The following is a 22,507-nucleotide window of genomic DNA, read 5'->3' as shown; positions in this document are numbered from 1 at the left end:
TTTTAAAAACTTGCTTGAAATAAATAAAGTAAAAATGAACAAAAGAAGAAAAGCCCTGACACCATTTTAATACCACCAACATTATGTACTATAACTGTTTCAGCTAAACAAACTCCCAACACATGAAATGCATTTGAAAAGAGTTTTATTAACTATTCTTTTCAGATTTTACAAAAATATGACAAAATAAATTAACAGAAATAAATAATCCCATTTCCCAGTATTTTTCTTTAAAAGACCGTTTTGTTTTTTTCTCTTTTGTACATTGGAAGAGCGTTTGATGTCGTGTCAGTGAGGCTGTGATGAAAACATCTGGTTTTTGAGGTTAAGGTCGGGTTTTAATGAAGCTGTGTTGAGAAGCTCACCCGTTCACATCCGACTCCAATTCCAGAAGGTGAAGCGTTTGATAAATCCGCTCGGTTCAATCGCACTGATTTCCTGTTAAAGAGGAAGAGGCTTCCTTTGAGGGACATCACAGCTCGACTCGATCAAAGCCAGCTTCTGTGACAGAGGCTTATCAAAATCCCTCATCTGTTCAAAATTTCCAGCTGCCTTGAGTTTGGGATGAAGAGAAATTATTTTGATGTTTGCTGCTTGAACAGGAAAAGGTGGAACTGTACATAAAAACTTAACAGCTTCAGCAGACAGCCCGATCCCAGCGTTCTGCTGAAACACTTGTACAGATGATGATGACGGAGGGACTCGAATGCATCATGATGTTCTTCATCCCTGAAATGCAAATGCAGCAAACTGGGAGGATTTTTAAAAAATAAGACTGAGCTGAGCTACATTGTGACATCTACGTCTTGTTTATGTTGTTCCACCGATTCCCTTTAATAATTCACATCCCAGCCTTTTAACAACACACACAAAGACAATATATTCCTCTCATCCCGGGAATTTCTATTTTACATTTATAACAAACGGCGTCCAGAGAAGTTAAAGAGAACACGCTTATACTGATGCTGCAACATGGTTTACGCTCTTGTGTTTTTTTTTCTGTATTGCATTAAATCTTTTTTTATTTCTTCATTTCAAATTGGCCTGACAAGGCAGAGGCAACAATAAACGACATTATTTCAACAGATTCAGTGAAGATTCTCCATAAATAAACAAAGAAAAGAGAACTGAAGACAGGCGGATATAGATGTGCTGCTCAATGTCGATCTACAGTATCTGCTTCCGCTCAGTGTTATTGCCAGAGTCCTTGTCGGAGGTGAAAGTGTGTAAATGCATAGTTAATGTTTCCATCTGTTAACCCACAGGACAGTTCTGTGGCCTCTGAAACATGTGAAATGTGTGTTTTACAGTGTAATGACACCACCAAGCATTTCCACCTAAACCTGTGCCGCTGCTGCTGCATCCTGATGCCCACAGAATGGTTTTATGGGTAAATGTTTATTTTTATAGACTTGTACCACCTTCTGGAAACCATGAAATAATGACTTACTGTTTGCATGATGATGAGTTTACATAAAGTTAACTGAGCAGATTATAAAAATGATAATAGAGCAGTTTTCAAAAGCTGTCTTAAAAGCCTTTTTTCAAATTTTAGGGTTCTGTAAACAAAATAAATTGCCAACTAAACCAACTGAGGCATAACACTCCAACAAGATCAGGGAATGCGTCTTTACTTTTTTGTTTTAACAATTTTCTCCTTTTTCTCTTTAGCGTCTAAATCTGTTGTAGAATACTGTACGTCTCAAATTAAAAACCATAACCTGAAAAATACTACATGTAGCTGTAAAAGATGCTAATAATGAAGTGAATGGAAAAGACTAGTACTGTAAAAACAAAATGCATGGTCTGTGTTTAGCAATCAGAACTGCTAAGAGCAAAGATATAATAAAACATCTCCCTCCACACTTATTGGCAATATCTAAAAAAGCCTTAAAATAAATACATTTATCTTTTATTGCAGTAGTTTACTGAGAGAAATACTGAAATCTCACTGATAGACATCAGTAATAAAACATGAATGATTTCTACTTTGTAGTTTTTAATGTTTTTGGTTTTGGACTTTTGTTTCCTTGGGGTATTAATATGGTGTGACACAAAGATATTTTTCTCTTAGCTGATGGAGTTTCCAAGTTAACCTTGCCACTGTTCAAAGTGACGACGAAGGCAATGAAAGCAAAAATAAATAAATAAAAATATCCAGAGGTCATTTAGAAAACTGCGTCTTACGATCATCAAGTCTAAATACAGAAATTATGGAGGAAAAAATACATTTCCTGTCTTTTTAGCCTTTTTGGCAGCAAATATTCTAGTTCTAGTTCTTGAAACAAAGAATGAATACTTTAGATACAGTGGATCTGTAATGCTGTGGGTCTGTTTTACATCTAGTAGCCTTGCAAACTTTGCTATTTTGTATCATGAACATTAAAATACGACAAACGTATGATTTCTGCAGGGAACTGGACGTGTCAGTCAGAGGACGACCTACTGTAAGTGCTACTGAAAGCCTGCAGAGGGCGATGAGGAGATGAAAACGTTTTCTTCTTCAATGGAAATATCTAAGATTAGTTCTTTTTTTCCTATAGCTTTTACTGTGGGATTATTCATCTTTTGGAAAAGATTAATTAATTTAAAAGCTTCATCACATCAGGACAGAATAAGTGTGGAGGGAGCAGTGGATACTAAAAAACAAAACGTTTTTGTGTAACATACTGTAATGCATCAGGCTGGAATCAAGCTTCTCGTTGGGGTTAAGTGAAACTTTCTTCTCTTTACCTCCACACACACTCCAGTCTGACTGGAGCGCCATCTGTGTTTACTCGGCTCGCTTCAGGCATCATCCATGCTCCACTTTCCCAAACATCACCTTCAGCCGCTGCCTCTAAATTTCTCCTGAGGAAAATGTCGGTACGGATAATTTGACTTACTAAGCTCTTTACTTTGTGATTTTTTTAATCTGTTACAGGAAGGGAAGGAAACTGTACGCTCAGACATCACCTCTGCTTTCAAAATAAAGCTGGTGATTTATGCTGCGACTGCTGAGAATCATTAAAACACTCACTGATATTGCTTTTCCATTTATCCGTTTCATTACAAAAGAGAAGGGCCCAAAACAATAAACACAATAAAAAAAAGAAATATAATATATTTACTTGTGTTGGGAAGGATGAAGTCTGGAAATCTTTCCATGTTTGTTTTTGACCCCTATCCTTTCACAACTGGCTTTTTATTTGTTTATTTTTTCACATGAGGCCACCAAGATGCTTACAATTTCTGACTAAAGGAAATCAGGAAACATAGCTCTCTGCTTTAAAGGCTTAAAATAGTCGAAACGCAGCTCATGCATTTCTTTACGTATTGCAGACAAGGAAGAATTTTGAGTGAGTGTGTTTTAGTCGGTCATGGCAGAAGGACTTGCGTCTGTCGCACAAAGCCAGATTATTTTTGTCTCTCTGCAAGAAACCTGACCGGAACAACAATCATCTTCCACCGGATTCATCTTTTCCTGTTTGCTTCCCTCTGCACAAACAGCAACTTTTCGGGCCTTTTCTCACAGTAAAGCACATCAACTCCGGCTGATATGTAGTTTTTCTTCTCCGGAGCTGCTAGATTTTCGAACTGGCTGGGTCCAAGTCTGCAGCATGTCCGTTCTCAGATCCCTCCCCTGGAGGAGAAGGGATCTCGTCGGGGACACCGTTCAAGTCGGAGCGGGAGGCTTGTCTTTCTGACGACGATCCGTCTCCAGGTCTGGGCAGCGGAGCCCCGTTCACACACGCTCCCCCTTCGGATTTCCCAAAATTAAACAGTTTTCCAGGGTTGAAGGCCTTACTGGGTGACTGAGAACGCTCCTGAGAGCTGCTACCTGATGATGATGAGGATGATGCTGCGGTTGTGTTGGTGCTGGCTGCAGCAGCCGCGGCTGCAGCAGCGGCGGCTCCTTCCTTCTTGTTCTCGGGTGACTTGAGGAACTTGAAGCTGAGGAACCCGGGGAGTTTGGGCTCGCTGCTGGTGGGCGACTGTGGGGAGCGCGCGCCGCTGGAGGAGAACTTACTCTGCAGCGGGATGATCTGCTTCAGCTTCATCACGTTGTTGTTGCCCAGCAGGGAGCTGGGCCTCTTGGGTTTGTCGGAACCGCTGGCCCCGCCTCCTCCTCCACCGCCGCCTCCGGAGCGAGATTTGCTCCCGTGATTTTTGTCATGGTGGTGATCCCCACTCGGGTCACCTTTGCTATCATCCCGCTCCCTCTCCCTGCGCGCCATATGCTCCGCCTGCCTCTGCCGCTCCTCTTCCTCCCTCTTCCTCCTCTGCAGCTGCTGGTAATGCTGCTGCGCCTGCCGCTCATGCTTCTGCAATAAAGAGAGAAAATGAAAATCACATTAGGTGTTTACTCAGATCAGCACTAACTAACGCTCTGTTCATATTACGTCTGCAGTGCAGCTGTAAACCTTTTCGCTTTCAAAAGTTTGAATAAATCAGGTGTAAAATAAACATTTTCCCTCCACATATTGCCAAAGCACTGGAGTGGAGATGCTAGATGGACCTCAACAACCCCAACAAATTGCTTCCTCCTTTACCTTAAAAGCCTCCCTCCGCTGGTAATCCAGTTTCGCCATTTCCTCCTTGACCCATGTAGGAATGTCAGGAATGGCCACATGGATGACGTACTTCAGGAGGATCGCAAAGTGCTGAAAGAAACACATTTAGAAGGAGATTCCTGCAGTTAATGAACCATGTTTGAATTAGATTTGAGAAAGGATGATAAAGCCTCAACATCAGGTAATGTCTGCACCAAAACCTGTGAGCTGTGAAACTGTCCTCCTGGTTACGCCTGACTTCCTAATCAGGCCAGGACGGCGCTGCAAGCTGTTCTTGTCTTTCAGATACAAGCAGCCACAGCGTGCAGAGCTGACCGAGCTAAAACTTAAGAATACTGACTGGAGCAGCAGCTTAGAAATATAGAATTTATAAGAGCAATTTCATTATATTATGTCTGAAAAGTAATAAGATTTAAACATTTTTAAATTTTATTATACATATGAAAATGCCAAATACGGAATAATATGGAGATTTAGGAAGATATATTGGTAGAAATGATTTATTATAGTAGGTATAACACTGTAGAGCATTGATTATTCCTTCCCTATAATCACTGTCAACAGGGATCAATAGCATCTTTTAGTGTGATTTAGTTAAATGAAGAAACATCCAAGAAAATGCATTAAAAATAGTTACATACAAAATTATTCTTAGTTATTTTATTAATATTTTTAAAATATAATTATTAGAATGAAGACTTGACCTTTCACCACCCACAATCGGGTTTCAACCACACCTTTGGGAACTACTGCTTACAATAATAAAAAAATGTGTACATCTTCTGTGTATTTATAAAAGTATTAATTGACTAGGTGATTTAAAAGGTGTTTGCTCTTTGGTACCTCCAGGATGACAATAGAGATGATGGCCATCTCCGGACTGAGCCATGGGAAGAGCCGCTGCAGCTGACCGCATTGACCAATCAGGTAACAGTTCACCATGATGGCAATCAGACCCATGGCTTCCATCGCCGTCTGAGAAGAAATAATAAAACGAAAACTCTGTCAGCTCTGTTGTCTGTAACAACAAAAACAGACATCTTTATAAAAAATTGTATGCAAGTTAAATGCATATTGTCTGTCATCCTTTAGCTTTGGACTGAATGAGCCTCACCTGCCACTGGCCAATGCTCTCCACTCGGAGTCCAAACGGCCTCTGCAGCCCGGTGCACAGCTTGAAGGCATCGCTGCGGATCTCAATGATGTTGTTGATGAGTGCACACATGGCCGCCAGAGGAAAGGCAGAGGAGAAGAGAACCACGTAGCCAAACTGGACAAACATCTCCTGGTAGTCCTGGAAGGTGTCCTAAAAACAGGTGAAACATTAATCTCTTTATTTGCGCTATCAATAAAGTTCTTGGTGACAAAGTTCTTAATATTTAGTGATGTTGATGAACTGTCTGCGCCACTAAAATATGATTGTATAATATATGAATGTATGAGTTATTATTTTTTTCTGTTTGAGCTGATCAACAAAGTTGACACCAAATCTGACCCATAATCACATAATCCATTAAATTAACAATCGTTTAATGTTTTTAATCTTGTTCAATATCTTCAGTCTGACAGAGACTGCAGATAAAACTGAACATAGACGACTAAATTAAACATAATTGCATGAGGGACTGAAACACATGTTGTTTAATGTGCACTGTCCCTTTAAGACATTTAAAATAAATAATCAACCAGAGTAAAAACTGCATTCTTAACACACTGCTCTCCCACAAAAGAAATCTAGCATGTTGTAATATTTTGAGAACCATACTTTTATCAGCCAGAAGGGGGCGTGCCAGTCAGACGTGTGTTCATAAAGAGGTTTTCAAATCCAAAGCTAACACACCTGACTCAAATAAATAGTTAATGACCAGGTTTTTGCAAAACTTGGTGACACGACGAGGGAGCAGTCTGACCCGATTCAGGTGTGTTAGAGCAAAAGTTACAAGACAAACAAAACTCGAGGTCTTTAGTTACTGAGATAAAATGTTTAACATATTTTTGTAAAAATTACATACTGTACCTTTAAAGATCCATTTATACTCCATTGTTTTTGGTTTTGTTTGCTAACTAAATTTGACTTGAATGATAAATTTCCCTCTGTTGCTGTTGAATTGAGTGAAAAACAAATTAATTCACACTACAGCTAAATTCTGATTCCCATTCAGTTATAATGATGGAAGATGAGCTGCAGTAAATGAACAATAATAACAGTAACACAACGGTGTTGCTGGCAGGCTGCCTGACTCTGACAGATTTCTGGTTTTTATTGCAGGACCTGAACCTCTACAGCCAGGGGGCCAAATCCGGCCCGCCATAACATTTTATGTGGCCTTCTAAACTCTAACGATTTATAAATAGAACCGTCAAGATAACAAGATTTCAATATTATTTTATCAATCAAATTAAAGCAGTTTTTGCCTTATGGTGTGAAAAAAAAATAAAAAGCAGAGACAGCTATTTATTAATATTTTAACAGTTTGTTAATAGGTTTTATCAATACTTTCTGCCACAACTGTCCCTTTGAAGAGATTTATAATCTCATGTGGCCCAAAATGAGGCTCAGTTTGACAGCCGTGCGTTCTTACAGCGTAGGTCTGCATGCAGCTCTCCATCTCAGCCTGAGTCAGCGTTGTGCTCTCCGTCTCCTCCGGAGGATCCATCCATGACTCCCGTTTGGTTTTAGGCTCTGTCCTCTCCATGTACTGGCCTCTTCTTCTGTGACGCAGTGACGCGGCGCTGTCTGAGGCAGACGGCGGTGGGGCGGCGCTGCCTGCAACGGCTGCAGCGGCAGCACTGAGCCCCTCGGCGCCACTCCCTCCCGAGTCCTTCACATCATGGATCCCATTATCGTCGTCGTCATCGCACATTTCAAACACAGAGGCCGGGTCCATTCCTTTCTCCACCATGGTGGGGCTCCCTTCCTCCAGGAAGCTGTTTTCCATGGGCGCTCCACCACAGGCCGGCCTTCTGTCCACCTTCAACACAGCAGCTGTTGTTATTTTTACTCTCACAACAAGTCAAAGTTCGTCTGAATCTCCGCTCTGTACCTTCTCTATAAAGCTGACTTTTCTCAGCTTCAGGCCGCAGTCTATCACGTTCTCCTCCTCCGTCTCTCCTTCGCTGAACCTCCCGCTATCGGCCTCGTCCCGCTCTCCTCCCTCCTCCTCATCAGGCACTCCACAGCCGCCGTTCAAACACTTCTTCTCCCTGCGAGGAGTTAAATGAGTGGTTACGTGTCGGGCAAGCTGAGAGTGTAAGCAGCTCGCTGAAGCTATTCTCTAAACGTCTGACAGGAATGAATCATAGTAGCAAGCGGCACAATGGCGGAGGAAGATAGAGTGAACCCAAGAAGATGTGAGAGTAAATGAATAGTGTCCGTTACTCATCTGCAAACTATCCTTTTATTTAAAACATGGGGGTTCAAAGCGTGGCATGAGGGCCCTTTACAGCCCCTGGCTGCAATTCAAGAATAATACAAAGTTAAAAACATGTTCATTTACGCTCACATGTGAAAATGGCTGCAAACAGATGCACAATTGGACAACTGGACATCTTTAAAAAGCAGAAGTAGAGCCTCCTGCACAACCAACATGAATGGAGCAAGTTGTTTCTGGATGGTAAGTCAACAACAAACCACTTGCTTCACTGGGGTTGCTAGATGATTTGTGATGATACATTCTGGAGATTTTTGAATGGGTCACTTTCCAGACACCAAAAAATACAAATGTATTTCCAAAACTCGGTTGGATGTTTCTTTTAGCACTCGACCTGTTTCTAGAAGCTGCTGAGACATTAATGGAAGTACAAAAACCTGCAAATTATGAACTTTACCAAACACATCCTATTTAAAATATAAAATATTTATCTATATTCATCTTTAAATAAATAAACTTTTTGAATTCTTTTGTAAGGCCGAAATCTATCCAGTTACCTAAATTCTAAATCCTGCTTTTATTCCTCTGAAGTGACTACGTTTTTGCTATTTATTTTACAATAAACACCGGACATACATTTATTTTAACAAGACAAATCTGCAAAACCCTTCTTAAGTTGTAGCTCTACAATAGTTTACACATATCTTGTCCAAAAAAAAAACTGGATACTTAACTTATTCAATTAAGGTATTATAGTATAAGTTTTTATGAGAAAATATAAAAAATTTTTGGCCCTCAAGACCTTTTGACTTGACCATTTGAATCCATATGACAAAAGGTTTGGACCCGCCTGCTCTAAAAGCTAATTTTGATGGAGCTGACCTTCGTTCTGGGTTCCCCACTCCAGGTCTTGTGCCCCTCAGTCCGGGTCCAGGCATGGTCGGGTCCGTTGGCGAGGCCTGGACCTTCCCGGCCGCCAGCCGGGCGTATTTGAGCAACACGGAGAGCAGCAGGTCCCACACGGCTCTCATCGACAGCTCCCCCAGCTTGTGGCGCTCATACAGGTAAGGCTGCAGAACCTCCTTCACGTTCTGAAGGAACTGGCGGATGATGAGCAGAGTGGCCAACATCTGGCAAGAAGAGGGAAAACGTTTGTTTTTTCAACAAGAGAGGAAAGCAGAAAACAAAAGGAGTATTCAAGATGTCAAAGCAAGAGCTTTAGAAGAAAGAGCAGGATACCACCATTAGGGAAATTTGCCCAATCTAAAATCAATCAAAAGACAAACCATAACAAGAAGAAAACATATTTGAATGCCATTAATTTTTGTGTTTAATCAAGCACTTAAATTTTTGCAAAACAAAACCTTTGTAGTTGCAACTTATTTGTTGCAAATAATGTTTGTTTCCTAATCTCAGCAATAAAACCTCAAGAAGTAAAATAAAAATGTATCTAAGATGAAGTATTGCTTACATGGAGGACCACTACGAGGCCAACCAGGGTGAGACGGGTGGAAGATACGGACTTAAAATATTATCACAATATTTTGTAGTGCAATTGTGATAATGATTTAAAAATATTTGATAAATTATTACTTACAATATAGATGGTGAATGCATTGACTTGATTTATTTCACTAAATTGAAGACATGGTGAATGATGTAATGATATTTGTTGAACTAATATTTCAGATAATACTGTCGTTTTGAGGAGGTTTTGTTCAACATTAACAAGAATTTATGAAGAAGTCAGAATTTAAAACTATGAGAAATTTTTTACAATTGATAAATGATACAATAAATGCCCAAAATATAGGTAGGAGATTGGTAAATCTAGAAAAAATACCACTAAAACTGCACTAAACTGCCCAGTTATACCGTAATTGTTTTACTCATTCTGCAATATATATGTAAACAGAAGTGCTTATGTAGAAAAAGGCTCTTCTATGTTTGATAACATTGTTAGGGCAGGTGCAAAGGACAGCAGACTATAACAGACTCAGCCTCGATAAATTCCTGACCGGACTTGAATACAATGTCACATACAGTTTCTAGGAAACTGAGGAAAGGAGCTTTTGTCCTTCTGTTGATACCAGCTGAAACAGCCAGTGCAAACACCAGCGAGTCACTAACAGAGTTTAACAAAAAAAAGCTGACTAAAGATTTTCACATATATTGTTTTTACTAAGAAGCTTTCTGTTTAATTTTAGAGTCACAATAAATTATATTTTCAGCGTATTTTACTTTCTGCTTACCGGGTTTTGGGCATAAACTTCTTAAGTGAGTTTAGCTCAGAAAATATTGGAATATAGTTTATTGTAGAGACAGAAAAAAAGGAAAACTATTACCAATCCAGCTAAGGAAGCAACAGGATCTGGAGAATGAAAATGTTGAAGAGAAATAAAGAAAAATGCAAACAAAAATGACAAAAGGGAAAGACCAAATTTTCTAAAGGCCGTCACAACTACGGAAACAAAGTGGAAAAACATCTTCATACAATGACCTTAAGGAAGAAAGATCAAAAAGGTTTGATGCTACAAGATGTAAGAAACAAAGTTTGGAGACTTTTGTCCCAACAGCTTCAAAGAAACAGAGGCTTCAAGTACAAGAATGAGATTTTGAATGGAGCTGACGAGCCCATCAGAAGCTCAGTAGCAACAAGAAGATATTTAAAAGGAAAATGTACTTCCTCAGACATCCTCAATCTCTCCCTTCATTCAGACTGCAAGAGAGCAAGCCTTTATTCAGGTAACAGGAAGGTTGCCTGGATTATCGGTATTTTTAAGGGGTCTCAGCGATATGGATCCATCATCTTCAGTAAAAAGATACAAAAACTGGAGGCATATATATATTTGAAATCATTGCATTGTTAGCAATAAAGTTTCCCCGCACCAACAGACAAACCAGAACAAAGCAGAGGTGAGAGAGTGAGACAAAATGGACCTTCAGTCCCTCCCGGAGTCAACAGGAGTCATACTTTAGACTTGAGCAAAGCCCTGAAGAACCAGGGCACTGAGACCACAACCATCTGGATCTTGCAGAGGATGTAAGGCAGCAGATTTTCCCGGACCTGCCGCTGCAGACTTCGTAACAGAGACAACACCAGCAGCATCTTCCGAACACAGACAAACATGGATGGATGTATGGATGAATGGCCGTGGATATCAATGCGAGGAGACAGACACAGCAAAGCATTTCGGGGATAAAATGATGCTAGCTGTGTAAGCCTGTGTAATGCTTGAAGCAAATACACAGGCGTTTCCTACCTCCTTCAGACGCTCCATGTCTTTGAGGTAGAATCCAATGTAAAAAAGGCTGAGATAAGAATTTACAAACTGAAACTGCAAGAAAAACAAAAGAAAGGTGAGAACAACTGATTAAATACTACATGGAAAAAGTTGATAATTTACTCACAAGAACCATTTTGATGATGAGATTTTTCTCATAGGCACTCTGGAGTCTGTAGTTTTCTACAAAATGGAGGAGCAGAATATATTCAGCTCAGGAAACATTAATAGATCTAACTGTATTGTGTTGACCAGCAGCTGGACTCTCACCCATGTCGTTGAGCCAGCAGGCGATTTTCCTGTACACCTCGTCACATGCACTCACAGTGATAGCAAGCATGATTTCAGGGATAAAGCGAGCCAGCCGCGGCATTTCCTTGATCCCCATCACAAACTCCTGCAGCAAAAGACAGAATTGTTTGATAACTAAACATATGTGTCAATAAAATATATATTTATCTTTTTTGAAACAAAAGTTTGATTATTACACAGTTTTTATTATTTTAATAATTTTAAATCATGCATCCATTTCACCTCTCAGTCTAAGCTATCAATGTAAGGGTAAGGCTTATTTGAGGTCCATGTACAAATGCATCACAAAAAATTATAATATCAATGAGTTTATTTTATGAATTTAATTTAAAAAGTGAAATTTATCCAGATTCACTTCAAATAGTCATGTAATTCTGGCAATTCCTCATTTTGCATTTGATGAGCTCCAGCTTATGATAAACCAAAACCCAGTTTCTCAGAAAAACTAAATATAACATTCAATAAAAAAGTTTTACTGGAGAAACATTGTCAAAATTAAAGTTATGTCTGTGAACTGTACAATGTATTTTGCACTGGATTCATTCATTCACATTACAATTCATCGAGCTGTATTTGTATTTTGCAGGTTAAAAAGTCAGATTTTAGATTATTTTTGATAAGCCAGATTGACAGTTTAAATTATCGGAAGGACAAATTAACCATGAAATAATAAAGTATTATTTTAACAATATCAACTTATAATTTTATTTAATAAACATCACTGTTCGTTATGCGATTAATTAAATCTTTAAATAACAACAGATCAATTATTTTCTCCTTTTCACAGATTTTTAGTTATTGCTTAGTTTATATCTAAAACATTGGCACGCCTGACACTTCATACTCTGCTGAACTACAACAACAATCTTCAAATTCAGCTACAAAGCTACAGCTTACCAAACATTTTCAATTCTGAGCACACAGATCCTACATTTAAAACAGCAAGAAAATAAAGAAAACCTGACCTGCAGCTCAAAGCAGATGAGCATGAAGAGGAAGACAAAGCAGAGGCAGAGGATACAGACAGGCAGGCTGACCAGCCACCTGAACACACGCCTGCGCCACGGTGGGTAGTAAAACTCCTCACATCCCGTTACGGGGCTGTAGCGCTTCACTCCCTGCACACAGAGAGCATTAAGCAACTCAAAACAGCAGGGAGTCGTGGTGGAAACGGGGAGGAATAAAATCCAGCTCCTCTCCTCTCACCCGGAACTGAGGCCGCGGCTCCTCCAGTGATTTGGAGGGCGTGTCCAGCGTTCCCCATTTGTACGCCAGCTCGGCTCCCCTCCTCTTCCACCGCTCCAGGAACAGAGTGGCCCACACCACGTTGAACAGCGCAAACACCACGCAGCAGATGTCACGGCTCGTCTGGGAAACACAAACAGGCGCGTGTTTGTGGCAGGAAGCAGGCGGCAGCGTCCGTTTAATAATTCAGGGCACCAAATGTTGTGTTCTCACCTGATCTGACTCTGTGAGCATCCACAGCACAAAGCCGATCACAGCAGGATACAACATGGAGGTGGTGTAGAAACCCAGCCAGGCGAAATACATTGCTATCTTCACCCCAAAGTAGTCACAGATGTCATCTGTAAATAATATGGAAAGAAGGAGCTGAAAAATTAATCTAAAGGTTCATAATTTTGTTTATCCTGAATGTTTTATTTGAAGATTTTAAGCAAAAGTCTTTTGTCACGGATGGATGGATGGATGGATGGATGGATGGATGGATGGATGGATGGATGGATGGATGGATGGATGGATGGATGGATGGATGGGTGGGTGGGTGGATGGATGGATGGATGGATGGATAGATGGTGGGTGGACCTGCTGACCTAGCGGCTGCTTCTCGCAGACCGCCTGGACCCAGGACTTCATCAGCTGGTTGAGGATCCTCTGCTCATGGAGAGGAAACACCTGCTGGATCACTCCTCTGGCTCTCAGCTCTGGGACTGCAGAGAGGCAGTTACACACCGTTGGACACAGCAGCAAACACAAACCAAACTAAAAAACAACAATATGAACCCAAACCCCAGTAACAGCTTCAGCTTACTGATTGGCTGGCCATCCAGGAAGCTGATGTTATGAAGAAACTCGCCCTGCTTGGCACGTAGATTGTCCAGCCAGTATTTGATGATGGTTTGTCTTTCCTGCACCAAGAGATTCACATCAATGTATGAACTCCCTTCACACATGTGTATAACAGAGCTTAAAAGTAAATTTTCTATTGGGTTTTTGCTTTTTTAGAAGTCCCCTCTTGGCAGGTTAGGCTGATAGCACCTTGTTGGTATCATTGGTGTGTATGCATGTGTGAAAGAGAGAGAGAGAAAGAGAGAGAGGGTGCAGACTGACCTGTGAGGTGAAGAAACACAGCTCACTTTCAATGTTCTCATAGATGTAGTCCTCTTCGCAGGAGAAGCTCCGTGCTCCTCCACCAAACTCTGGCTTCACCCCCTTCCTCAGGCCCATCTCCTCTGCACCTCGCAGCAAACTGCAGCAACATAAATGCAGTTTTATTCCCTCACTTTCTGTTTTAGATCTGTGACTCGTCATTTTGCAATCTGCTCTGGTTATATCTCCTTTCGTTACTGATTGCCTGTACATCCCAGAACTCACGCACTGAAATGACCCTCGAGCTTTTACATTCTGCTGCAACAAAACATGTGGGCGGAGGGAGCAGTACTACGAGTGATCTCATAGTAACAGCAAAGCAGGAACGTTTCCTTTCTTTTTCAGCTATTTTAGGTCAAATTTGACCAACAAAATCCTATTAAAAAAGGAATTATTTTTCACCAAGAAACCCTCTCATGTTACATTCAGACTCCATCCATAACATCAAATGTCCTGAACTAGGACTGGGCAACATGGACTTAGGATTTTATTACATTATATTGTAGTAGAAATAACAATTAGAATTAATTACTTCTGTTTCAGGTGCATTCATAACACCACAAGCTCTTGAATAACATTCCTATTTAAAGTAAGCTTCTTCAGGATGCCACTTATTTAAAGAAATGTGATTTGTATCACTAATCTACACATGGAGACTTTATTTAAACTTTATTTTTGAATTTGTTGATTTTTTTTATTCTCTCATGGAAAAAATTGGAGAAAATAGTAAAAATAACATTTTAGTCAGTTTTTTCTACTTTGAAACATATTGTGACAACAATAACTCAAAATTCTTATCATGCCAGTAAAAGCAGCGTTACTGACTTAAAACAAGCATGTGTAGCTATTTGAAAAGTTATTTGTAAGCTTGTTTTGTCTTATTTCAAGTATACTAATATATTTGCACTAGAAATTAGACCAAAAATACTTGGTAAGGACCAGATATGTAGGCTCTCTGGTAACAAGCCACCATAATCTCACCACAGTTAAACAGAGATTAAAAATTACAGAAAACTGGAGTCTTTATCAACCTAGAAGATTTTTAGACAAGATCTTCTGCAGGGATTATTCTTGTTCTGGCACATTCTGCATGTCGTGTTGGTGTAGTTTCTCTCTAATGGTACAGTCAGAGCAAAATAACTGAGATGGCTGAATTCTGTTGTCATCGAACATGAGAAATGTTTTTGCACATTCCTGTATTTATTCAGATTTATATGTAAATTTTAGTTATATTATTAAATCCTTTCAATAAGTCAAGTAGAAATGGTGACAATAGGGACAATGCAAAACCAACAGAGATCTTTCTCTAAGCTCCTTGATCAAAATCCCAGCTACTCATTTTTTCTATTCATTCACATTTTCTATCTGCTTTCCTCTCAGTCAAGTTTTCAAACTTCTATCAGATTCTTAACCTCTTGTTTGCCTTCTATACTTCTTTCTTCACTTCTTTATGTCCTTCCTAAAGGCATTGAGATAAAATTGCACTGCTAATAAATCATGACTCTCCCTCTTTTCCCCTGGAGGTTTTCAGCTTCCATTGCTCTCCTCTGTACATATATATTTATTCTTTATGCAATCAAGTGGGAGTACACCTTAGGTGGGCTTGTAACATCCATCTATCATGCAACTGCATATAGTTGCAGGGGCGGTACAATAAAGTACAGTCAGCGCCATGACGAATGGTTCAAGCTGCTGTATCACTGGAGAATGCTGTGAACTGAGCTCATCTATTGCAATCAAAAGGCTCTATCTGCTTAAAGTAAATGTTTAGTACACTTTAAGGTTCATTCGGAACGCTTTACCCTCTGTCCTCTGGTGCAGATAAACCTGGATTGAGTTAAAGGCAAATTGTGCACAAAGGTAACCTTGTAAAGGAGCAGAACTCTGCTGAGGAGGCCGTTGCTGCTAAAGCGTATGCTAATTTAACAAATGCCTATCAGACATAAAATGTGTAGCAATAAATCTCAGCAGAACTGGGCAGCATGCTGTAAAATGCACAGTCAGAGCAGAGGAATGGGTAATAAATGCCGTGTCAGGGAAGAGGAACAAGATTTTCTGTCGTACAAAGCCACAGAGAAGGAGGAGAATACGTGTTTTAAATTAACGTTAATGTTTTCAATTCAAGGATTATTTTGCAAAACGTAAAATAATTTTAAAAAAACCCTCAACAGCAATGTCAGCAACAATTTAAATCCTGATATTGTTGAATATTATTGATACCTTTATACCATCCATCCATTCAACTATCTATTCAACTACCAATCAAAATATCAATCCATCTATCATCCAACCATCTATATAACTATTCATCCATCCATCAGCAGTCTGTATTTGGATCTTTGGTTGTTCCTCAGTGTTGCTGTTTGAAAAGTAAAAAGACCTTTGCAGTTTGACCTCCTGACCCAATTTCTTTGATTAGTGCATTAGTTCAATTTAAAAGCAAGACAGGTTAATAAACCAATAGCTTCTTTTTGCTGCAAATGTCTGTTCCTGCCACAGTTTCGCCCCACTCAAAGCATATGTCAGCATAATCCTCAACCAAGGCAGTTTTCCACTCTTGGGTTATATTTAAAGTCAAACCCTCAGCCATCAAGAAAGGAGAGGCCTCAAAGAGCAGCCATCTAAACAAATAAAGCCTAGATGAAACTGACTCAGGATTCTTCTACAACTTTTCTGGAAACAGGAACAGTGAGACTCTGCAGTATGAAGCACAATCAGTGTAAATACAGTTCAAACCACTTCACAGGACTTGAATTAAAGCTGCAGCCAGAAGCAGTTGAGTAGACCAAACATTTTGGCAGTTTCACTAATGATTCATCACCTCTAAACACTGCTGTGCCCACTGTAGCAGCAGCTCAACGTGAAGCCATTAAAAAGGAAGTTCCATTTCCCACCCCCACAGAGCAGCAAACATAGTTTTAAATGTTAGCATTCCCAATTCAGCAGCAATCATCAACAATAACTGCATCTAGGGCTTCTGCAGACAAATGTCATGTGTAGCATTATTCATAAGCCATCTGTGCATAGTTTTGTTTATCAATTTTGTTATGAAGGAAAGTGGATGAGCAGTTTCTTGTGTAAGTTCTGCAGAAGGTGAATTAGTGATTAATTCGTAGTCACAGTTGAACAGCCTTTAGAGCACGAGGTTGGAGCAATCAGTCTGATAACATCTACAGAGAGTTTGCATCGTCATTCTACTAGGAAAGGAAACATTTTCACTTAAAACTTTCAAAGGAATCCACAAATCTATATTTGTTGCCTTTTATGAGCAAAGTCTGAAATGTCCAGCAATGATCTCAACAAGTACAAACAAATTATGTTTATTTTATTTATTTTAGAAAACCACTAATGGAATTTAGAGTCATAGATTCATTGCTACACAGTTAAATTATCTGGAATTTCAGCTGTTTCAGCCAGAAACTAGCTGAACTGCATTCACATCAGAAAACTAAGCTGTCTTTTGATATCTACAATATCAGAAGCAAAGAGCCAATGAAATGCAGAAAAATTACACACGTCAAACATGTTTTTAGTCCAATGACATTTATAACATCATTGACTAATAATTCAAGAAATATAAGCTACAACAAATGCTTTAAAAAATACAGTTTCATACTGAGACCTCCAAAGCTGTTCCTGGCAGGTTTCTTACTTTTCATACGTAGCGGTGATGAAGAATGCGTAGACTCTGGTGTGCTTATGATGCCGGATTTGGATGATGAGCTCTGGGATTCCTAGCCGGATGTGGTTCAGTAGCCATAGCAATGTGTGGTCATCTGTAGTGTCTGCGCCAAATAAAGAAACACAAAAGAATTTTTCCTGCATAAACAACCAAGCTCAACATTATTCATCCACAGTTAACATTTATCTCTTTGTCTGCTGAGAATATTGGAGAAACTACAGGAATTAATCCTGTAGTTATCATTTTCTAGGCTATATATATATATATATATATATATATATATATATATATATATATATACACATAAGTTAGAGTTACACAGAAAAAGATGAAAGCAGAACAAGGAGCAGGAAAATACTTCATTGTGATAAAGTTCCTGAAAATGTGATAAATATTAGTTTACATTTTCCTTTGTTTATCCTGATATGTTTATTTTGAGTTTAGAAAACTTCAGATAAAGTTTAGTGAACCAATCCATTATTTTCAGAAATGCTGAAACAATGTTTTTAGTCGATTACATTTAGCAGCTGAATTAAAAATGATAGAGTTCAAAATCAGCAGGTCACTCCTTTTTTTTAAAGTAGATAAATGTTTTTATTGTTGCCTTTTTTTAAAAACCCAAACTTTAGACGTTGTGACATCTTTGTGGGCGTCTTTCTGCGCCTGACCTGCAAACGTCATGAGGACATCACAGTTCTCCGTGGGAACCGTTTTCATCCAAGACTTATGAGACAGGATGTGTCTCCCAGCCTGCAGCAGACGCTTCCCAAACAACTTATCTGGAAGACAAAAAGAGACAGAGAGCGGAGGGGAGGAGGCGAACGAAGGAGACAGTCACCATTTCAAAGTCAACATGTGTACAGATCACTGACATTTGGGAAAAAAATGTTCAAAACCTTGTAAAACAAAACTCCCAGCACACTGAGACAAAGAGACACATAAACACAAATAAAACCATCCGTCTCATCAGGACAGAATTAAATGTCACGCTGCTTTGCTTCACAACACGACACTGACAGAAATAATCCTGGCCTGCCAAGACCACAGGCTGCAAATTGTCTGCAGTGTTTGAACTGTTGCGCACACAAACACATTTTAATACTACCCATGTGAGGACATTTATTTCACTAACTGCACTTTTGCATAAGTGTGACCTTAACCTCACTATTCCTCTAACTCTGACCTCTGACCCTAGAAATGGGTATCTGCTACATCCCGACCACGTTTTTTTTTTTCCCAAAAGACCACTTGGTCCTCAGAAGGTTGGTAAATATCCCCCCCCACGCACACCCACACACACCCACGCACACACACACACACACACACACACCCACACCCCCCCCCCCCACACACACACACACACACACACACACACCCCCCCCCCCCCCCCCACACACACACACACACACACACACACCCCCCCCCCCACACACACACACACACAAATAGATTCAGCTCGATTTGTCAGGGCTGTTTTATGCCCTGAGCCTCCACAAAATTTGTATTTGTGAAAATCTGAATAATGAATTACATTTTGAGGTTTGGAGACAGATTTGATGGTTTATATTTTTACTAATCATTACAAAACCATACATTCGGTCCATTTGTACATAACCTTGCAAAAGTATCCACACCCATTGAATGTTTTCACATTTGGGAAAATGTTCCCAAATGTATTTCATTGGGATTGTATTTGCTAGACAAAAGCAAAGTACTTTTGTGAAATAGAATGAAAATTATGCAAATCTGTTTTTACCTCCCTCCTTTACTATGATACCCTTAGATAAAATCACCTTCAAATATAACATGTTATTATTTTCCACTGATTTAATGGTAAATGGGCTGAACTTTTCCAGTTAATCTCAGTATGAATCCAGACGTTCTGACAGGTTTTATGCTCAACAAGGAATATGATTTTGGTTTTTAAGCACTCACAGCCTACAGACAAACTGTACAAACATATAACATTTAGAGAAAATAAAAGAACAAAGAACAACATGTATGTATTTGCAGTCATTAAAACAGAAGTTAAATACAAGGTAACCATCTAGAAGACTGGGACAAGGGTTAAAGGTTTGCCTTCCAGCAGACCAGTCTCCTTTAACATATAGCCAGAGCTACAATAATATAATTCTAATCAAATAATAGTCCAAATAATAGTATTCAGTGTATGAATACTTTTGCAATTAATTTTAAACTGACTTTTATTTGGCCAAAAACAAATTTTCATATCTTTACTGTGATGCAACCCAACAAGTTAACTCACTCAGCTGACATTTCTTTGACGCTGATACGGTAACGCTTCACTGGGAATATATTTAAAGTTCTTTCTTCACTCTGACGTCTCGTCTGGAGTTCACATTTACTCTGATGCACCAGTGCAAACAGTTTCAAGCAGATCTGTGAGCACAGTGAAGCCACGCTGTGCTCAGCTGTCAGCGGACAGTTTGTAGAAACTGCTTCCTAACTCTTGAACAGTAATGACAGCAGCCTGGAGTAAATTTCCATCCCTCAACAGCTAAACAAAAAAATTGAGACGAAGGCTCTAAGATGAACCAAAATGTTGGTCTGTTTCCAAAGATCCAATTTAGGGCTGCTTAACATCACAGTCCCCAAATTACAATGATATACTACTTGTTTATTTTTGTTTATTTAAAGTATCCAGACTAAACTGAAATCCAAGAGGTTTGTAATAATTTAATAAGGTTTCTGCCTCATTGTCACTGTAGTAATAGTTTATAGTGTTGATGTGCACACAACACAAAAAGGTCAAGGCCATGAGAGATATAAATATTAGCAGGATATCACTGCTGTCAGAATGATGCTGTGGCTCTCAGGAAACACCTGTCACAAAAATCTGACCCTCCCCTTCCAAGAAATGGGAGGCTTCAGAGGAAACACACAGCACACGTTTCTAGCAACACTTATATTTGCATTGTGACCATGCAAAACATGTGCAACGTGACGCGGCTGCAAAGAACAAACTCGTCATGGCGCTTCTGGCAGTGAACTATGGTTTATTTCAGGGAAATTAGGTCTGCTGTCTTAATCCCAGTTCTATCCCTTTATGATTTACTGTTTGATTTTCTGCCCTGGAAATAATCTTCAACCTCATTTTCATCTGTATTCACCCAGAGTTCAAGCTTTTACAGCGAGACAAACTAATATAGGGAAGTGATTAGCATTTTAAATACTTTCTTAAGAGATTTTGGAAGCTAAATCAGAGCTAGATAGAGAATTATAGCATTAGGACAGAAAATTAAACTTAATTTCTTCTTTAACTATGATTAATGCTCCTGGTAGAGATAAAAAGTCTTAAGAAATAATAAATATCGATGCACTGGAAATGAGCAAAGCTGAGGATATTTATTAAGTGGGAATAATAGTTTCATAGCGTTTTAACCAAATATATTTTTTAAGACACCAATTTTAAAGCTTGGTTTTGTTTATAAAAGAAATTAGCAAAATATTTCTTTCAATGCATTGTTTGTCTTTTTAAAAGAACCTCCCTTAAACTGGTTGTTACCATTTCATCTGGACAGATGATTCCACCTCACTTTTACCAATTGCAAAATTTTATTCGGGTTTGCAATTGGTAACATATTTTGGCAAGATATTTTGTAGACAGGAAGTTTTTGAAAACTGATTTTTGCATTTACTCAAGTTACTTTTGGCTGAAACAAAAGTAAAAGGAAGAAATCTGTCAAAACTTTTTTCAGGTATTGTAAGTTTAAATTCCAATGTTCCCCACCGTTACAACATTTCCCATCTATTTCTGACTGGCAAAAAAAAATTGATGGGAAGCATAGTGAGGTGAGTTGTTTTCTTTTTCTGCTTTTCCATCCTGAGTGGTTTTCCCAGAGCAGAAACATGACTGGTCACTCAGCTGTGATTTAGATGAAATGCTGCAGGCTCTGCTGTGACATGACAGCCATTCTAATGAGTCCTGTATTCACCGCTGAGAGCAGCTCACACGAACACACTCCAGGAGCAGCCGGTGAATAGGCCTCAACACTTCTGCAAGGCTTCAATTTATGAATCCCAGCAGAGAGCGGCTCAGACACTTTGCATGCCTTTATGGATTTGCTGCTTGGTGTGGTATTAAATTAAAGGCATGATGCAGATTTGTGTCTGTGTTTGCATAAACTAAAACTAGGATCCCAAATAAAGGCTCCTGTCAATCAGTGAAGCCCGAGCGCATTGACCTTCATGGTGGGTATAGATCTGCATCGATTCTGAGGTAATTGCAATACCTCAATTGCATTGAGGTAATGCAATTTTCACAGTATAACAGTGATTACTATGAAGGAGTATTAATTAGGGCCACAGTAAGAAAATGAAAAAACATCATGATATTATGAGAATAAGGTGAAAATATTATGACTTTATTCATGTATGAGTGAAGACTTGTAATATAAGATATAATTTTGTCTTTATGCAACCACTCCAGTAATTGAGTTTTCCAAAAAAAATATTCACAGTCAACCGTGAAGCCATCGGTCTGACGGAGGAGGCTCAGCAGAAAATAGGTCAGCCAAAAGGACTATGATCACAAAGCTAAGTGGGAGATCTATAACAAAGTAGATTCAATAAATTTAGCTAATTTTTTTGTCCTCATTGTAATTTCATATTTCACAGACTTTGGATCAATCATTCATTAACATTTGCAAAATCTGGATGTATTTTATAAGAAAGAGTGACTCACACTGTCTTCTTGCAGAAGAAAGGCTAAATGTAAAATTCTTGATAGTAAACAAATAAATAAATAAGAAACTATGTGTTTCAATAAGGCAAACGTGTAAGATTATTTTTTGATTTTTGGATCTGCAATGCATGTGCCTGTGCATTTCTTGGTTAGTATTTGTCGGAACTCCAGCTTCCTTTCCCAGTCCAGAAACATGTCTAAAAGGCTCACTG

General features: G+C 39.1%; 1 protein-coding gene across 2 annotated transcripts in view; it reads right to left on the bottom strand.

Moving 5' to 3' along the window:
- Positions 1-128: 128 nt before the first annotated feature.
- ano8b (anoctamin 8b) overlaps positions 129-22,507 on the bottom strand; it is a 37,657-nt gene continuing 15,278 nt past the window's right edge. The window contains exons 2-20 of one of the 2 annotated variants that reach the window (XM_055051403.1): positions 18,259-18,369; positions 17,561-17,693; positions 13,870-14,008; positions 13,571-13,667; positions 13,353-13,469; positions 12,979-13,106; positions 12,727-12,888; positions 12,486-12,638; positions 11,479-11,605; positions 11,336-11,391; positions 11,188-11,262; positions 10,899-11,033; positions 8,807-9,054; positions 7,598-7,757; positions 7,136-7,525; positions 5,668-5,859; positions 5,397-5,528; positions 4,533-4,643; positions 129-4,304 (exon numbers count right to left, since the gene is read on the bottom strand). In XM_055051403.1, coding sequence (XP_054907378.1) covers positions 3,564-4,304; positions 4,533-4,643; positions 5,397-5,528; positions 5,668-5,859; positions 7,136-7,525; positions 7,598-7,757; positions 8,807-9,054; positions 10,899-11,033; positions 11,188-11,262; positions 11,336-11,391; positions 11,479-11,605; positions 12,486-12,638; positions 12,727-12,888; positions 12,979-13,106; positions 13,353-13,469; positions 13,571-13,667; positions 13,870-14,008; positions 17,561-17,693; positions 18,259-18,369 — 3,407 coding nt within the window. In that variant the 3' untranslated portion in view covers positions 129-3,563. The remainder of the gene's footprint in view (positions 4,305-4,532; positions 4,644-5,396; positions 5,529-5,667; positions 5,860-7,135; positions 7,526-7,597; positions 7,758-8,806; positions 9,055-10,898; positions 11,034-11,187; positions 11,263-11,335; positions 11,392-11,478; positions 11,606-12,485; positions 12,639-12,726; positions 12,889-12,978; positions 13,107-13,352; positions 13,470-13,570; positions 13,668-13,869; positions 14,009-17,560; positions 17,694-18,258; positions 18,370-22,507) is intronic. The other variant, XM_055051411.1, reaches the window with a different exon arrangement.

Source organism: Poeciliopsis prolifica, unplaced genomic scaffold (assembly GCF_027474105.1).
Source record: "Poeciliopsis prolifica strain line A6 unplaced genomic scaffold, Auburn_PproV2 SCAFFOLD002, whole genome shotgun sequence".
Lineage (NCBI taxonomy): Eukaryota > Metazoa > Chordata > Actinopteri > Cyprinodontiformes > Poeciliidae > Poeciliopsis > Poeciliopsis prolifica.
This window is presented reverse-complemented; position numbering and strand designations above follow the sequence as displayed.